This window comes from Pantherophis guttatus, chromosome 3, assembly GCF_059756535.1.
Source record: "Pantherophis guttatus breed Tessera chromosome 3, ASM5975653v1, whole genome shotgun sequence".
Classification (NCBI taxonomy): domain Eukaryota; kingdom Metazoa; phylum Chordata; class Lepidosauria; order Squamata; family Colubridae; genus Pantherophis; species Pantherophis guttatus.
The window spans coordinates 32611011-32623104 of NC_142065.1; the positions used below are offsets into that span (position 1 = coordinate 32611011).

Consider the following 12094-nt stretch of genomic DNA (forward strand, 5'->3'; position numbering starts at 1 on the left):
TATTAATGTCAAGGTGGAAGACCTGAACTGTCATTGGCCTAAAAAAGTGATGAAATTAGGAATAACTGCTGCTTTATTCATTTAAGTTAGAAATGGGGATCCTGTATCTTCCTGACATTGCTAAAATACAATCCAGTCCCCTTCAGTACAAAGGCAAGCTATGATGGATGCTGGAAATAATATCTAAAAAGCAGTGGTGAAATCTAAAATTTGTTACTACCGGTTCTGTGGGCGTGGCTTGGTGGGGGGATAATGTGACTGGGTGGGCGTGGCCATTTTTTTTTACTTTTAAAACCATTTTTTCTACAACCTCTTCAGCAAAGAGGTTGTAAAAAAATGCTTTCAAAAGGCTCTGACGATCCCAGCTGAGTTGCCTGATCGACAGAGGCTTTTTTTCTTTTAAATGCCTCTGACGATCAGGCAACTCAGCTTGGATCGCCAGAGGCTTTTAAAAGAAAGAAAGCCTCTTCCGATCAGGCAACTCAGGTTGGATCGTCAGATCAGGCAACTCAGGTTGGATCGTCAGAGGCATTTAAAAGAAAAAAAGCCTCTGCTGATCAGGCAACTCAGCTGGGATCATCAGAGGCTTTTAAAAGCATTTTTTCAGCCAAAGAGATTGTAGAAAAAATGCTTTTAAAAGTAAAAAAAAAGCCTCTGATGATTGTGCGGCTCAGCTGGGTATGGGGGGGGGCAGGGATTTTTGCTACCGGTTCTCCAAACTACCCGCCTCCATCGCTACCGGATTGGCTGAACCGGGAGCATTTCACCCCTTCTAAAAAGTCATGGATTACTTAACCCTATCCTAAATTACTGAGATAATCAGTGGTGCTGATATTGTCAACTTTGTGAAATCCAGTGTGAATCATTAAAATTCCTCTGCCTGAAGCCATTGAAATTCAACAGTGCACTGATGATGTTACCTAGTTGGAAAATGAGCTATCTGCAAGCAAACAACCAGGCTCAGAGAGCACCTAGGACTCCATAGCTCAACCCTGAGCTATGTGTATTCTGTTGCCATTCAACATTTCTCAGGTCTTAATTTCTAATCAAGAAATCTTTGCTGGTTTAATAATCTTTGCCTCCTGGAATGTCATCCCCTACCAAAAGACTTTTCTCTGAATTTGGAGATTCAAGGAACTGTCTACATATAGGATATCAATTAAATCTTAAAATGCAAATATAATTTAGGAACTGACATGTATGCTCCTTCTAGAAACGTATCTTTAATTCCAGATTTGGTTTAACAATGAAATATTTAAAAAAATATGCATGTGTTTTACTGGGTATTATACATTGATTCAGAATTGAGAAGATAATTTTAATGGGATACATTTATAGGTTTGCCCCGGGTAAAGAACAGAGAAGATTGGATTCCCATATTATGTTCTAGCAAATCAGCAACCTATATGCTGCTATGGCTCAAATGTTATGGACCTCTTTAAGTTGTCATCAAACTTCTGATGCAAGATCTCCTGGTAGGCTATTTTTTTCTAATTAACATGTTTAGTATTATTATGAATAATATTCATCTCTGATTAATAAAAATATTTGGCTTCAATATTACAGAAGCGAGGTTTTTTTGCAATCAAAAAAACTGTTTTGCTGTGAAATTTAAAACATTTCTCAAGATTCTTTTTCTATGTACTCAGTGGTTTATATGCTACACAATGATTGGATACAGCTACTTTTGCAAATTCAGCATCAGCAAATTTGGAGAACTTTTTAATTCCAGTCTTTATAGATAAATAACATGAATAAAATAATTCCTTATATTTAAGGAATTCCCATCCTGCTTACAATCTTTTTGGACTGTTGCCTTCTGGCAGAAGATACAGAACAATTAAAACTTGGACCACACATTTTCTGAATAGTTTTTATCCCAGAGCTATAATTACACTCAACAATGAACTAAAGGGCCACCATCAGTGAACTGTTGGACAGCATTATTTGGTCTGTTGTGTGGATGTTTGGGTGGTTTAGGGGTGGGGAATTGTGGTGGGTAGGAATGTGTTTGGGGATTGTTATGTGTGTTGGACCTGGTCTTTGGGTGTTAAGTGAATTTCATTGTATGAGTATACTGTGTATACACGTACAATGACAATAAAGTTATTATTATTATTATTATAAAGTTATTATTAAACATGTAAAAACCAAATATTAACTAAAATAACATACATTTCTATATATGTTGAATAATATATTTCTTGTTTTTCATAGATTCTCCTTAGTACCTGATAAATTTCCAGCGCAGGATATTATATTACCATGGTTTGGGGTGACATACCCAATTTAAAAGATAATTACAGTTTATCGTGCTCCTCAGTCATGGAAGAATTGAAAGTGGATCTTGATTCTGTACAGAAAGAAGATGATATCAAACCTAACAGCCCTTCTGAGGATTCTACAATCTTCGTAGCTTTTAAGGGCAATATAGATGACGATGACTTCAAGCAGAAATTGGGAGTCATTTTGGACAATGTTCCTGGCCTTTTACGCATGGGTACTTCAATTTTTTATAATTTCAATTTTTATATTGGCTTTTTATATGTAAAAATTTAATATGTGTATTTAGAGTTCAAATTTTTCTAGAAAATTAGACTTCACTGCAATATTTTTTGGTAAAACAATACTATATTGTAACCACTGGGAAGATCAGTAATATAGCTACTATTCTCCATTTAAAAAATGATACTGTGTGTTTACTAGCCTGTGTGTTTACTGCCGTGATAAGCAACTACACATTTTATTTGCTATGGGAGGCACAATTATTTTTGAGGTTTTCTCTTTTTTAGACCTGAAAACACATAATGCTTCATTAATTGATTTCTCTTATTACATCCTTTGTCAGATGGAATAAGTTCTTGTAGCTGCTTCATTTTTAATTGCAATTTTATTTGAAACAAACAATATATGTTATATTTGAAGTATACACAAAATCCATCTATATGTAGGATCTTAAGTAGAATAACAACCATGTTAAGCAGTCAGTATTTCTGCTTCCAAATAGATGCATTTCATAAAGAAACTCAAAGCTATTAATTCTTGTTTTGGAGAAAACACTGTGTGGCACATTCAAAAATCATTTATGAAATGAAACTATAATTTTATATAAACTTCTTTGTTGATACCGGATCTTCTTTTTAGAAGTTAGATGTAGTAAATGTATGTGATATATATCATATGCAAGCTGTTAACATTAATTAAATGGATAAATATCTTATGCCAATTAAATCCAAATTATGGAGTCAAGCTTCCATAATTTTTATGCTTCAAATAGAACAAGTTATTGTGATGGGTTCTACATACTTTTTTCTTTCTCATGATATGGGTAGGTTCTTATGAAGATAACAGCTGGCCATAGTTTGAGAGTTAACTACAGTAATTTTATGTTTAGTTGAATTGTTTCTTTTATAAACTAGCCTGGAGTTGCTAAGAGTTTCTCAGCATCTTGCTAATAATTGTTTTTAGAAAAAAATATCTGCCTTGGTAATAAAAATAAAAGTGAATGAAGCTTTCTAACTCCTAATCTCATATATGTTGGGCTGCAAATCCTCTAGTTTGTTTTCTTTTTTATTCTGTAACAAGAATCTACCAAGTTAAAACTGAAGAAAGTGGAGCCCTGGAACAGTGTACGTGTTACGTTTAATATTCCTCGTGAAGCAGCTGAGAGGCTACGAATGCTAGCTCAGAATAACAACCAACAACTTCGTGACTTGGGAATTCTATCTGTTCAAATCGAAGGTAATTAGTTGCAGCTACTTTGTGGCTGAGTTTGAATCATATAAAGTAATGCAGCTAATTTTATTTTTAATGCATTTTGATTAGCTTTTTAATAATTTGATTAAAACAGTAGGACTAAATAATCTTTTGGGATGAGCTACACTCTCCAAGTTCATCCCCCCCCCCCCCCAATATTTGTTAACATAATTAATGTCAATGAAGCAGGACAGGGTAGCTACATGTCATTTTTGGGAGAAATCACCTAATAGGTCCTGAGAATAGGAAATGTAATGCTGTAATAATCTTGCTTTCTATGACAGCTTTCTCTCCCTACCCTATATATCCTTTCCCACCTCAGTCATCACTTGATTAGCTCTGAGAATAAACGTTTAGCAGTTGTTTTTAGAAGTGATGAGTATCAGTGCTTAAAGATTCAATGATGTATATAGCTTTTTGCACAATGCCATTGTTAATAAGATGAAATTTGTATACAATTTGCTCTGCTTGAGTGATACATCAATTATTGGGCAGACCCATTCATTACTAAAAGAAAGGAAAAATGATGTTTTCTTTTCAATTAGTTGAATGGAGAAGCATCTCTAGAAAGTTTGCCTATGCAGCAGAATATCCGCACATAACAATTGAATTACAGACCCAAAGTGTACTTCTCCAATGTTTTGTTTTTTTGGGGGGGGGAGGGGAGGGGAGTTGTAAGAAGCCAAGCTACTTGTTTCAAATTCATATTATTTTAACCTATAAGACTTTTGAACTTCTAAAAAAGCTGCTTTTTTAACTTCCTGCCACATGAAAGCCACATTTATATTCTCTGACTATTGCTCCTAGGTGAAGGTGCCATCAATTTATCATTAACTCAAAACAAGAGTCAAGATTTAAGGATTAATGGGCCTGTTGGACAAGGCAACACAGTACGGATGGAGACAGGATTTCCTATGCCAGGAAGTCAAGGCAAGTTCAATTTTTAAAATTTAGACAATCCAGGAAATTTTCAAATACCATAGCTTATTTTACAATTCCAGACTATTTCTGCTTGATATTTCCTTTCAAATTCAAATTGGAAGCACAGTCACATAGATTTGAGTAAGTCAGATATGGATGTGAATTGTGAAGTAAACATTTAATATAAATAAACTGATGCAAGTTTATTTCATGCAGTAAAAATAAAGCACAGCTTGATTACAGAAAAAAAATATAAGGAAGGAGTAAAAATCTGGATTTTAGCTTCTATAAAAGAAATACAGGAAAAGATCCCTTCATAAAAATATAAAAGAGAGAGATATTCTTTGAAATGTTTAAATCCTATAGGTCTTAAATTATATTAGGAAACATGGATCACTTGTAATTTTTAGGAACAGAAGCATATATATTGTTGATAACGTATTTTGTAATTCTGTTTGTAATAAATGAAGAATCTTCATAGATCACTAAATAGGTGAAGATATATGCAGCATTATTGCTGGTGAAATCCACTTACTACCTTGTGAATGAAAGAGATATGGGCTTTTTCTTTCTTTGTTGACATTCAGCAGTTAAGTTGAAATATACTAAAAATAGGAACATCATACATTAATGGTAGAATGTGGTATTTATGTTTGTAAGATACAGTATTTCTGGGTGTATAGTCTAACAAATATATATAATTGTGGAACTGCTTGGGTGTTCTTTTTCTATTTTTGTTTACTTAGATCAGACATGTCCAACCCACGGACTGCATGTGGTCTTGGGCAGCCAATAACAATACAACCCCACAAGATTAACCTTACCATGATGTGATTTATATACATTAACTATATTATATATTATATATTTTATATGTGGCCCAAATCAATTCCTCTTCACTTGTGTGGCCCAGGCAAGGTTGGACACCCATATTTAGATCCAATAAGAAAGGACTCTAGACTATACTTCAGTAACTAAATATTTGAGCGCTGAGTTTTAAGAGGTTTATAATTTGATATTTTAATGTGATGTACAATAAAAATGTGCTCACATTTCTAGGTTTAATTCGAATAAATAATCCTGCATCTGTGATGATGCAACAGAGTGGGACTGTGGCATCCTCTGTGATGACAAATACAGCTAGCACAGAACTGCAATCCAGAACACCTCATCCAGGAGCTCAGTCAGGTAATTAATTAAACCCTGCAAATTCTAAATGCCACTGTTTCCCATGTTGGTGAATATCTCCATGGAAAAAATGTGTCTTTAATCATTTTCCTGTTTGTATTAATTTAGAACTATTTTGCATGTACAGAGAAGCAATTTTGCATGAGCAATAGAGCTCCAACAAATTTTTCCAATTGTGTTATCCCATTAGAACAACCTCATGCTATTCAGGTTACTACTTGATACTCAAAAATGCCATGGTAGATGTTTTAGTAGGATGGATGGAAGAAAAGCTCATTTCCTGAGCAAAATTCCGTTCTGGAACCAGGTTGCACTCTAAATTTTCACTAAGTTAGAAAAAGCACAGATTTAGCAAACTCAGTGATAAGAAGGTTCACAAACATTCTCTGCAAAAAAAGGGATAGAACATCAGAGATTCTTAGCTTGGAAAAGAGTGACTGAGGAGGGATATGATCAAGATGTAAAATCATGTATGCATGGAGAAAATAACCATTTCTTCCCATGCCAAGGTTAGAGGTTATAGAATGATCAGAGATTATAGAATGAATTGATTGGAATGGACAAACGAAAGATTTCTACAAACAGCATTCTTAGGATAGATTAATAGAAGGTATGTCTATGAAGACCATTAATTTTTAGATTCAGTATTAACTTCTGTGTTAAGAGTGATATGTCTTCAAGTATTTGTTGCAATATAAAGTAAAAAAAATATGTCTCTCCCTGCTATTTGGGAATATCCCAGAGTATCTAATTGGCTATTGAGAGAAACAAAATTTGGACTAAAATTGGTCTTGGTTTAAGCAGGGCTGTTTTTATGTTCCGCTAACACAGCTAGAAATTATGGCTCCAACAATTTGGAAGAAACCAGATTGAGGAAGTTATTTCCCAAAGCTGCTGTCTACTTTTATGAGTAGAGTGAGCATCTGCTTTTGAACTTTCAAATATTTGTATAAATTTTATATTATTGCTAACTGACCCCCTAAAATTTGAGTGAAAAATTACTGAAGAATGCTTCTCTAGAGGCAATTTATATAAAAGAAGATGGAAAATGCTTGTTCCTCTGAGTAATCATTGGGATATATATTTGTTCTGTTGTTACTTTTATGGAACTAGTTACCAACACATTTTCTTCTTCTTTTTTTCCTGTAGATACAGCTGATCCACTTTTATCAAGCCTCACTATCCAACAGCCGAATCATCCATCTGGATCTATGGTGCCTCAGCTCCATTCTGTACAATCAGTTCCTGTTAATAGGCAAATAAATCCAGGTAACTTTCAGCAGATGCAAGCTCAGCAGCAGATTCAGTCACAGCAACAACTGCATCCACGCCCTCAACAACAACAACAACAACAACAACAACAACAAGGCATTCGACCTTCATTTACAACCCTAGCTCAAGTTCCAGTTCCTCCTCCTGGTTGGAACCAGGTACCTTCTGGAACATCTCAACTTCCTCCATCCCAAGGAACAATGGGTGCATTGACAGTTAACCAGGCTTGGAAAAAGACTCCTTTGCCTGGACAAATGCAGCAGCAAATCCAAACCAGACCCTCATTAGCAACAGTACAAACACCCTCTCACCCTCCGCCCCCATATCCCTTTGGAAGCCAACAAGCTTCTCAAGCACATACAAACTTTTCTCAGATGAGCAACTCTGCCCAATTTACTGCTCCTCAAATGAAGAGTCTTCAGGGAGGACCCTCACGGGTTCCTACTCCATTACAACAATCTCACCTGTCCAACAAGTCTCCTGCATCCTCTCCCTCATCTTTTCAGCAGGGTTCTCCTGCCTCTTCACCAACAGTTAATCAAGCACAGCAGCAGATGGGACCAAGGCCCCCCCAAGCTAATACTCTCCCCCAGGGATTCCAACAGTCTGTAAATTCTCCTGGTCGTAACCCTATGGTACAGCAGGGAAATGTACCTTCTAATTTCATGGTGATGCAGCAGCAAAACCAGGGTCCACAGGGTTTGCATCCTGGGCTTGGTGGTAAGTTGTCCTATTTAGGAAAAATGCTTGTTTATTTTTATAGTAAATTGATATGTTGTGACTTCATCTGAATTTATTTCTATCATAAAGCATTATATATGAATAAATGCCAGAAGTATACTGGTGGAAGTTGTATTGCATCTGCACAACAGATTGATGATGGATTTAAAATAATCTTTACCTCAAAGGAAAATTACATAAATTGCAGTTGAGCTGTGCAGATGTTTAGTCTGGTGCTTGGAAAAAGGGTACTTTTGTTTTCAACCATGGTTTTATGGAGTGTTGTAAACCACCTAGAGTCATATGAAGCCATATAAATTCTGTAAACAAACCCCTGAATATTATGTAATGTCTAATTTCCATGCCTTATCAACTTAGAGTTGCCAACTCCAGGGGAAAGCAGTCCTGGACATCTCTCTCTCTCTCAACTAATGTACATGTGTGTTAGAGGAAAACAAGATATATATAATACAATCCCACCTGTCCAGTGTTAGGCAATTGTGCCAAAACTAAGAATGCTTTCAGAAATAGAAATGGTAATAGTTTATCAATTAACAAAATGGAACATAAACGAACAGAAGAGAAATCCAAATCAATTTAATATTTGGTGTAACTGCTCTTTGCCTTCAAAACAGCATCAATTCTTACACTTGCACAAACTCAGGAATTTTGTAGGATTGAGGCAGGTGTATGATTAACCAATTATACCAAGCAGGTGCTAATGATCATTTTCATATGTAGGTTGCAACACACTCAATAACTGAAACAGAAACGGCTGTGTAGGAGGCTTAAAACTGGGTGAGGAACAACCAAACTCCACTACTAAGGTGAAGTTGTGGAAGACAACTTATGTTACAGGTCATACACCATGGCAAAACTGAGCATAGGGCTAAGACACAAGGTAGTTATACTGCATCAGCAAGGTCTCTCCTAGGCAAAGACTTCAAAGCAGACCGGGGTTTCAAGGTGTGCTCTTCAAGCTCTTTTGAAATAGCACAAAGAAACGAGCAATGTTGAGGACCATAGATGCAGCACTCAGCCAAAAAAACTTAGTGCAGCAGATTAAAGACATATCATACTTCCCTTTGACATTGGAAGATGTCCTGCAGTGCCATCAGCACAGATGTGGCAGAAACCAGTGCGATCCAGGTACACCTATCTACTGTCCAGAGAAATCTGGCCAGAAGTGGTCCTCATGGAAGAATTGCAGCCAAAAAGCCATACCTCTGATGTGGAAACGAGGCTAAGTGACTCTATGCATGAAAACATAGGAACTGGGGTGCAGAAAAATAGCAGCAGGTGCTCTGGACTGATGAGTCAAAATTTGAAATATTTGGCTGTAGCAGGAGGTAATTTGTTCACCAAAGAGCTGGAAAGTGGCTGGGTTGGGAGCCTCACAGTCCTGGGTGGCCGGGAAGCCTGGGTGGCACTACTTCTTGCCACCTGCCTGAGCCACCCCCCCCCCCCCGCACCACCTGCTGTCCACCCGCCCACCTGGGTGCACTTGGGCTGCTCCAGCTGCAGCGGCTGAGATGGGGCACCCGTGGAGCCTGTCAGTCTTCCTGACAAAGCTGCCTTCCATGCCTTCCAGGCAGATTGCGAGACAGAGCTGGGCTGGGCTGGCTGAGCTGCTACAACTGGGATGGCATCACCTTTTGGGGACAGTTGCCTCCCCAGGGGGATTTCGCCCTGCACTGCATGAAGGGCTGTGTGAACATGCCAGATGTATCAGCTGAGATTGTATTTTATGTCCTCCATGACACCAAATACCGGAAAAAGTGGGACTTGAATGTTATAGAAACCCATGAGATCACCCAACTCTCTGACAATGGTGATGTGGGATACTATTCCTGGAAGTGCCCCAAACGTTTAAAGAACAGAGATGTCACCTTGAGGTCCTGGCGAGTCTTGGATAAATTATATGTAATCCTCAAATTCTCTGCCAAGCACCAGAAATACCCTTCCCGCAAGGACCTTGTCAGAGCTGTGTCACTCTTAGCTGGATACCTGGTGCAACCAACTGGACCTAGCAGCTGCTGCTTGATTTAGTTGACCCAGGTAGACAAAAAGGATCCCTGCCTAAGTGGGTTGTGAATAAAGCTTCTCAGTACCTGGTGCCAAAGCTTATGAAGAAAATGTACAAAGCTTGTCTGAAGTATCCTTCCTGGAAGCAGCAACACAATGCAGTCAAAAAACCTTGGTTGCATCCTGAGCAGAGCTTTCTCCCCACAATGCCCCTGTCCGAACTGTCCCTCCAACATGCCTCCTTGCTGGAGAACACTGATGAGAGTGGTTTAATGGAAGCCAAGGAAGAGAAGGGAGACATCAGCTGTTCAGAGAATTGATGCCAATTTGACTTTTGCTCACTTTTGAGATTAGCGCACTCTGGCCAGTTGGCTTACCCAGTTGGTTTTACAATAAAGAACTGGAGAGTGGTACAATAATGTCTGCAGGCAACAGTGAAGAATGGTGGTGGTTCCTTGCAAGTATGGGACTGCATTTCTGCAAATGGAGTTGGAGATTTGGTCAGGATCAACAGTGTCCTCAATGCTGAGAAATACAAGCAGATACTTATCCATCATGCCATACCATCAGGAAGGCATGTGATTGGCTCCAAATTTATTCTGCAGCAAATCAATGGCCCAAACATACAGCCAATGTCATTAAGAACTATCTTCAGCGTAAAGAAGAACAAGTCCTGGAAATGATGGTTTGGCCTTCACAGAGCGCTGATCACAGCATTGAGTCTATTTCATATTACATGAAGCAACAGAAGGATTTGAGGCAGCCTACATCCACAGAAGATCTGTGGTTAGTTCTCCAAGATGTTTGGAACAACCGTGAAGGAACCTTGCGAGATTCCTTCAAAAACTGTACAAGTGTAGAAGAATTGTTGCTGTTTTTAAGGCAAAGAGTGGTCACACCAAATATTGATTTGATTTGGATTTCACTTCTGTCCATTTACTTTCTATTTTGTTAATTGATAAAATTAAACTAAAATAGTTCTATTTCTGAAAGCATCCTTAATTTACAGCATTTTTGCACAACTGCCTAAAACTTTTGCACAATTGTGTGTGTGTCTGTGTGTCTGTACACACTATGCATACTAATTTGAAGATGTGCTAAAAAAGATGGACTAGGACAAAAATTATATTAATCATATAAATTAATATTAATTGAATTAATAAATACTTATTAAAATTAATATCCTATAAAACAACAATCTATTGTGTAATTAATGGAATATTTATATGCATGCATCCAATTTGTCTCTCATTTGCACTTCACAATGGATTTTATATACATTTTAGAGCCCTTTATTTTTGAAGAGAAAAGAGCATCTGTTTGGTGAATGTGGGTCTTTGCTACTTTAAAGTAAATTATTTTGAGGGGGGAAAAAACTAGTCTTCCTTAACTACTTCTTAATTGTATGTTGGTGTCAACTTTTACTGGCCATGTCGATAGATTTTCTTCATAGCCATCTGTTTATGTATATTCCACAGCTTGACCTGATTGACACAAGCTTTTCTATAATTAATGAAGCATATACTGACTTCTTTTTTATATTCTTTGGCTTTTTCAATTATCCAGTGTGCATTAGTAATAACATCAGATGTTCCTTGGGTTTTTTTAAAAGCCAGCTTGAACATCTGACATCTCCTTTTCCATTTAAGGCTCTGATCTGTTTTGAGTGATTTTAGGCATTTTGCTGGCATGTGAAATTTGGAATTTTGTATGATGATTTAGACACTCTGTTAAGTCTCCTCCTTTTTTTGGAATTGGAATGCAGTTTGAACTCTTTCAATCTGTTGACCACTTTGTTCTTTGCTGACATAATTTCATTAGACTCATTGTTTCATCAGTTCCTGTCACCTTCCAACCATAGTGTTGGTTTAATTAACTTCTAATATTAGGAGTTGTTGTAAGTAGGGAATATCTTCTGCATTTGAGATTTGAATCCCCTTCTGTGTTCAGAGATCTTTTAGAAGAATTTCTTTATTTTCCATCATCTTCAGCCTCTTTACACATGTTGTGTAGTACTACATATTGCTTTTTCTAATATCTCCCTGAAACTCTTTTCTGTCTGAGATTTTGGTTCTTCTGGGCTTTGGCTTATCTTCTCAGAGAAGCTATCCTGTAACTAAGTACCATAGAAATCTGATTTTCATTCCTATCAGATCACTGGCCACTTTTTATAATTTTCCAGGGGACAAAATCTCATATCTTTTTATATGTA

At 37.1% G+C, this 12094-nt stretch overlaps 1 protein-coding gene and 1 pseudogene across 1 annotated transcript in view; both read left to right on the top strand.

Moving 5' to 3' along the window:
- NCOA6 (nuclear receptor coactivator 6) overlaps positions 1 to 12094 on the top strand; it is a 49039-nt gene that overhangs the window by 14937 nt on the left and 22008 nt on the right. The window contains exons 3-8 of the mRNA XM_034414011.3: positions 1339 to 1475; positions 2218 to 2500; positions 3586 to 3741; positions 4564 to 4686; positions 5737 to 5865; positions 7015 to 7857. Of these exons, the coding sequence (XP_034269902.1) occupies positions 2266 to 2500; positions 3586 to 3741; positions 4564 to 4686; positions 5737 to 5865; positions 7015 to 7857 (1486 nt within the window). The 5' untranslated portion in view covers positions 1339 to 1475; positions 2218 to 2265. The remainder of the gene's footprint in view (positions 1 to 1338; positions 1476 to 2217; positions 2501 to 3585; positions 3742 to 4563; positions 4687 to 5736; positions 5866 to 7014; positions 7858 to 12094) is intronic.
- On the top strand, positions 8981 to 10202 carry LOC117664349 (START domain-containing protein 10 pseudogene; annotated as a pseudogene).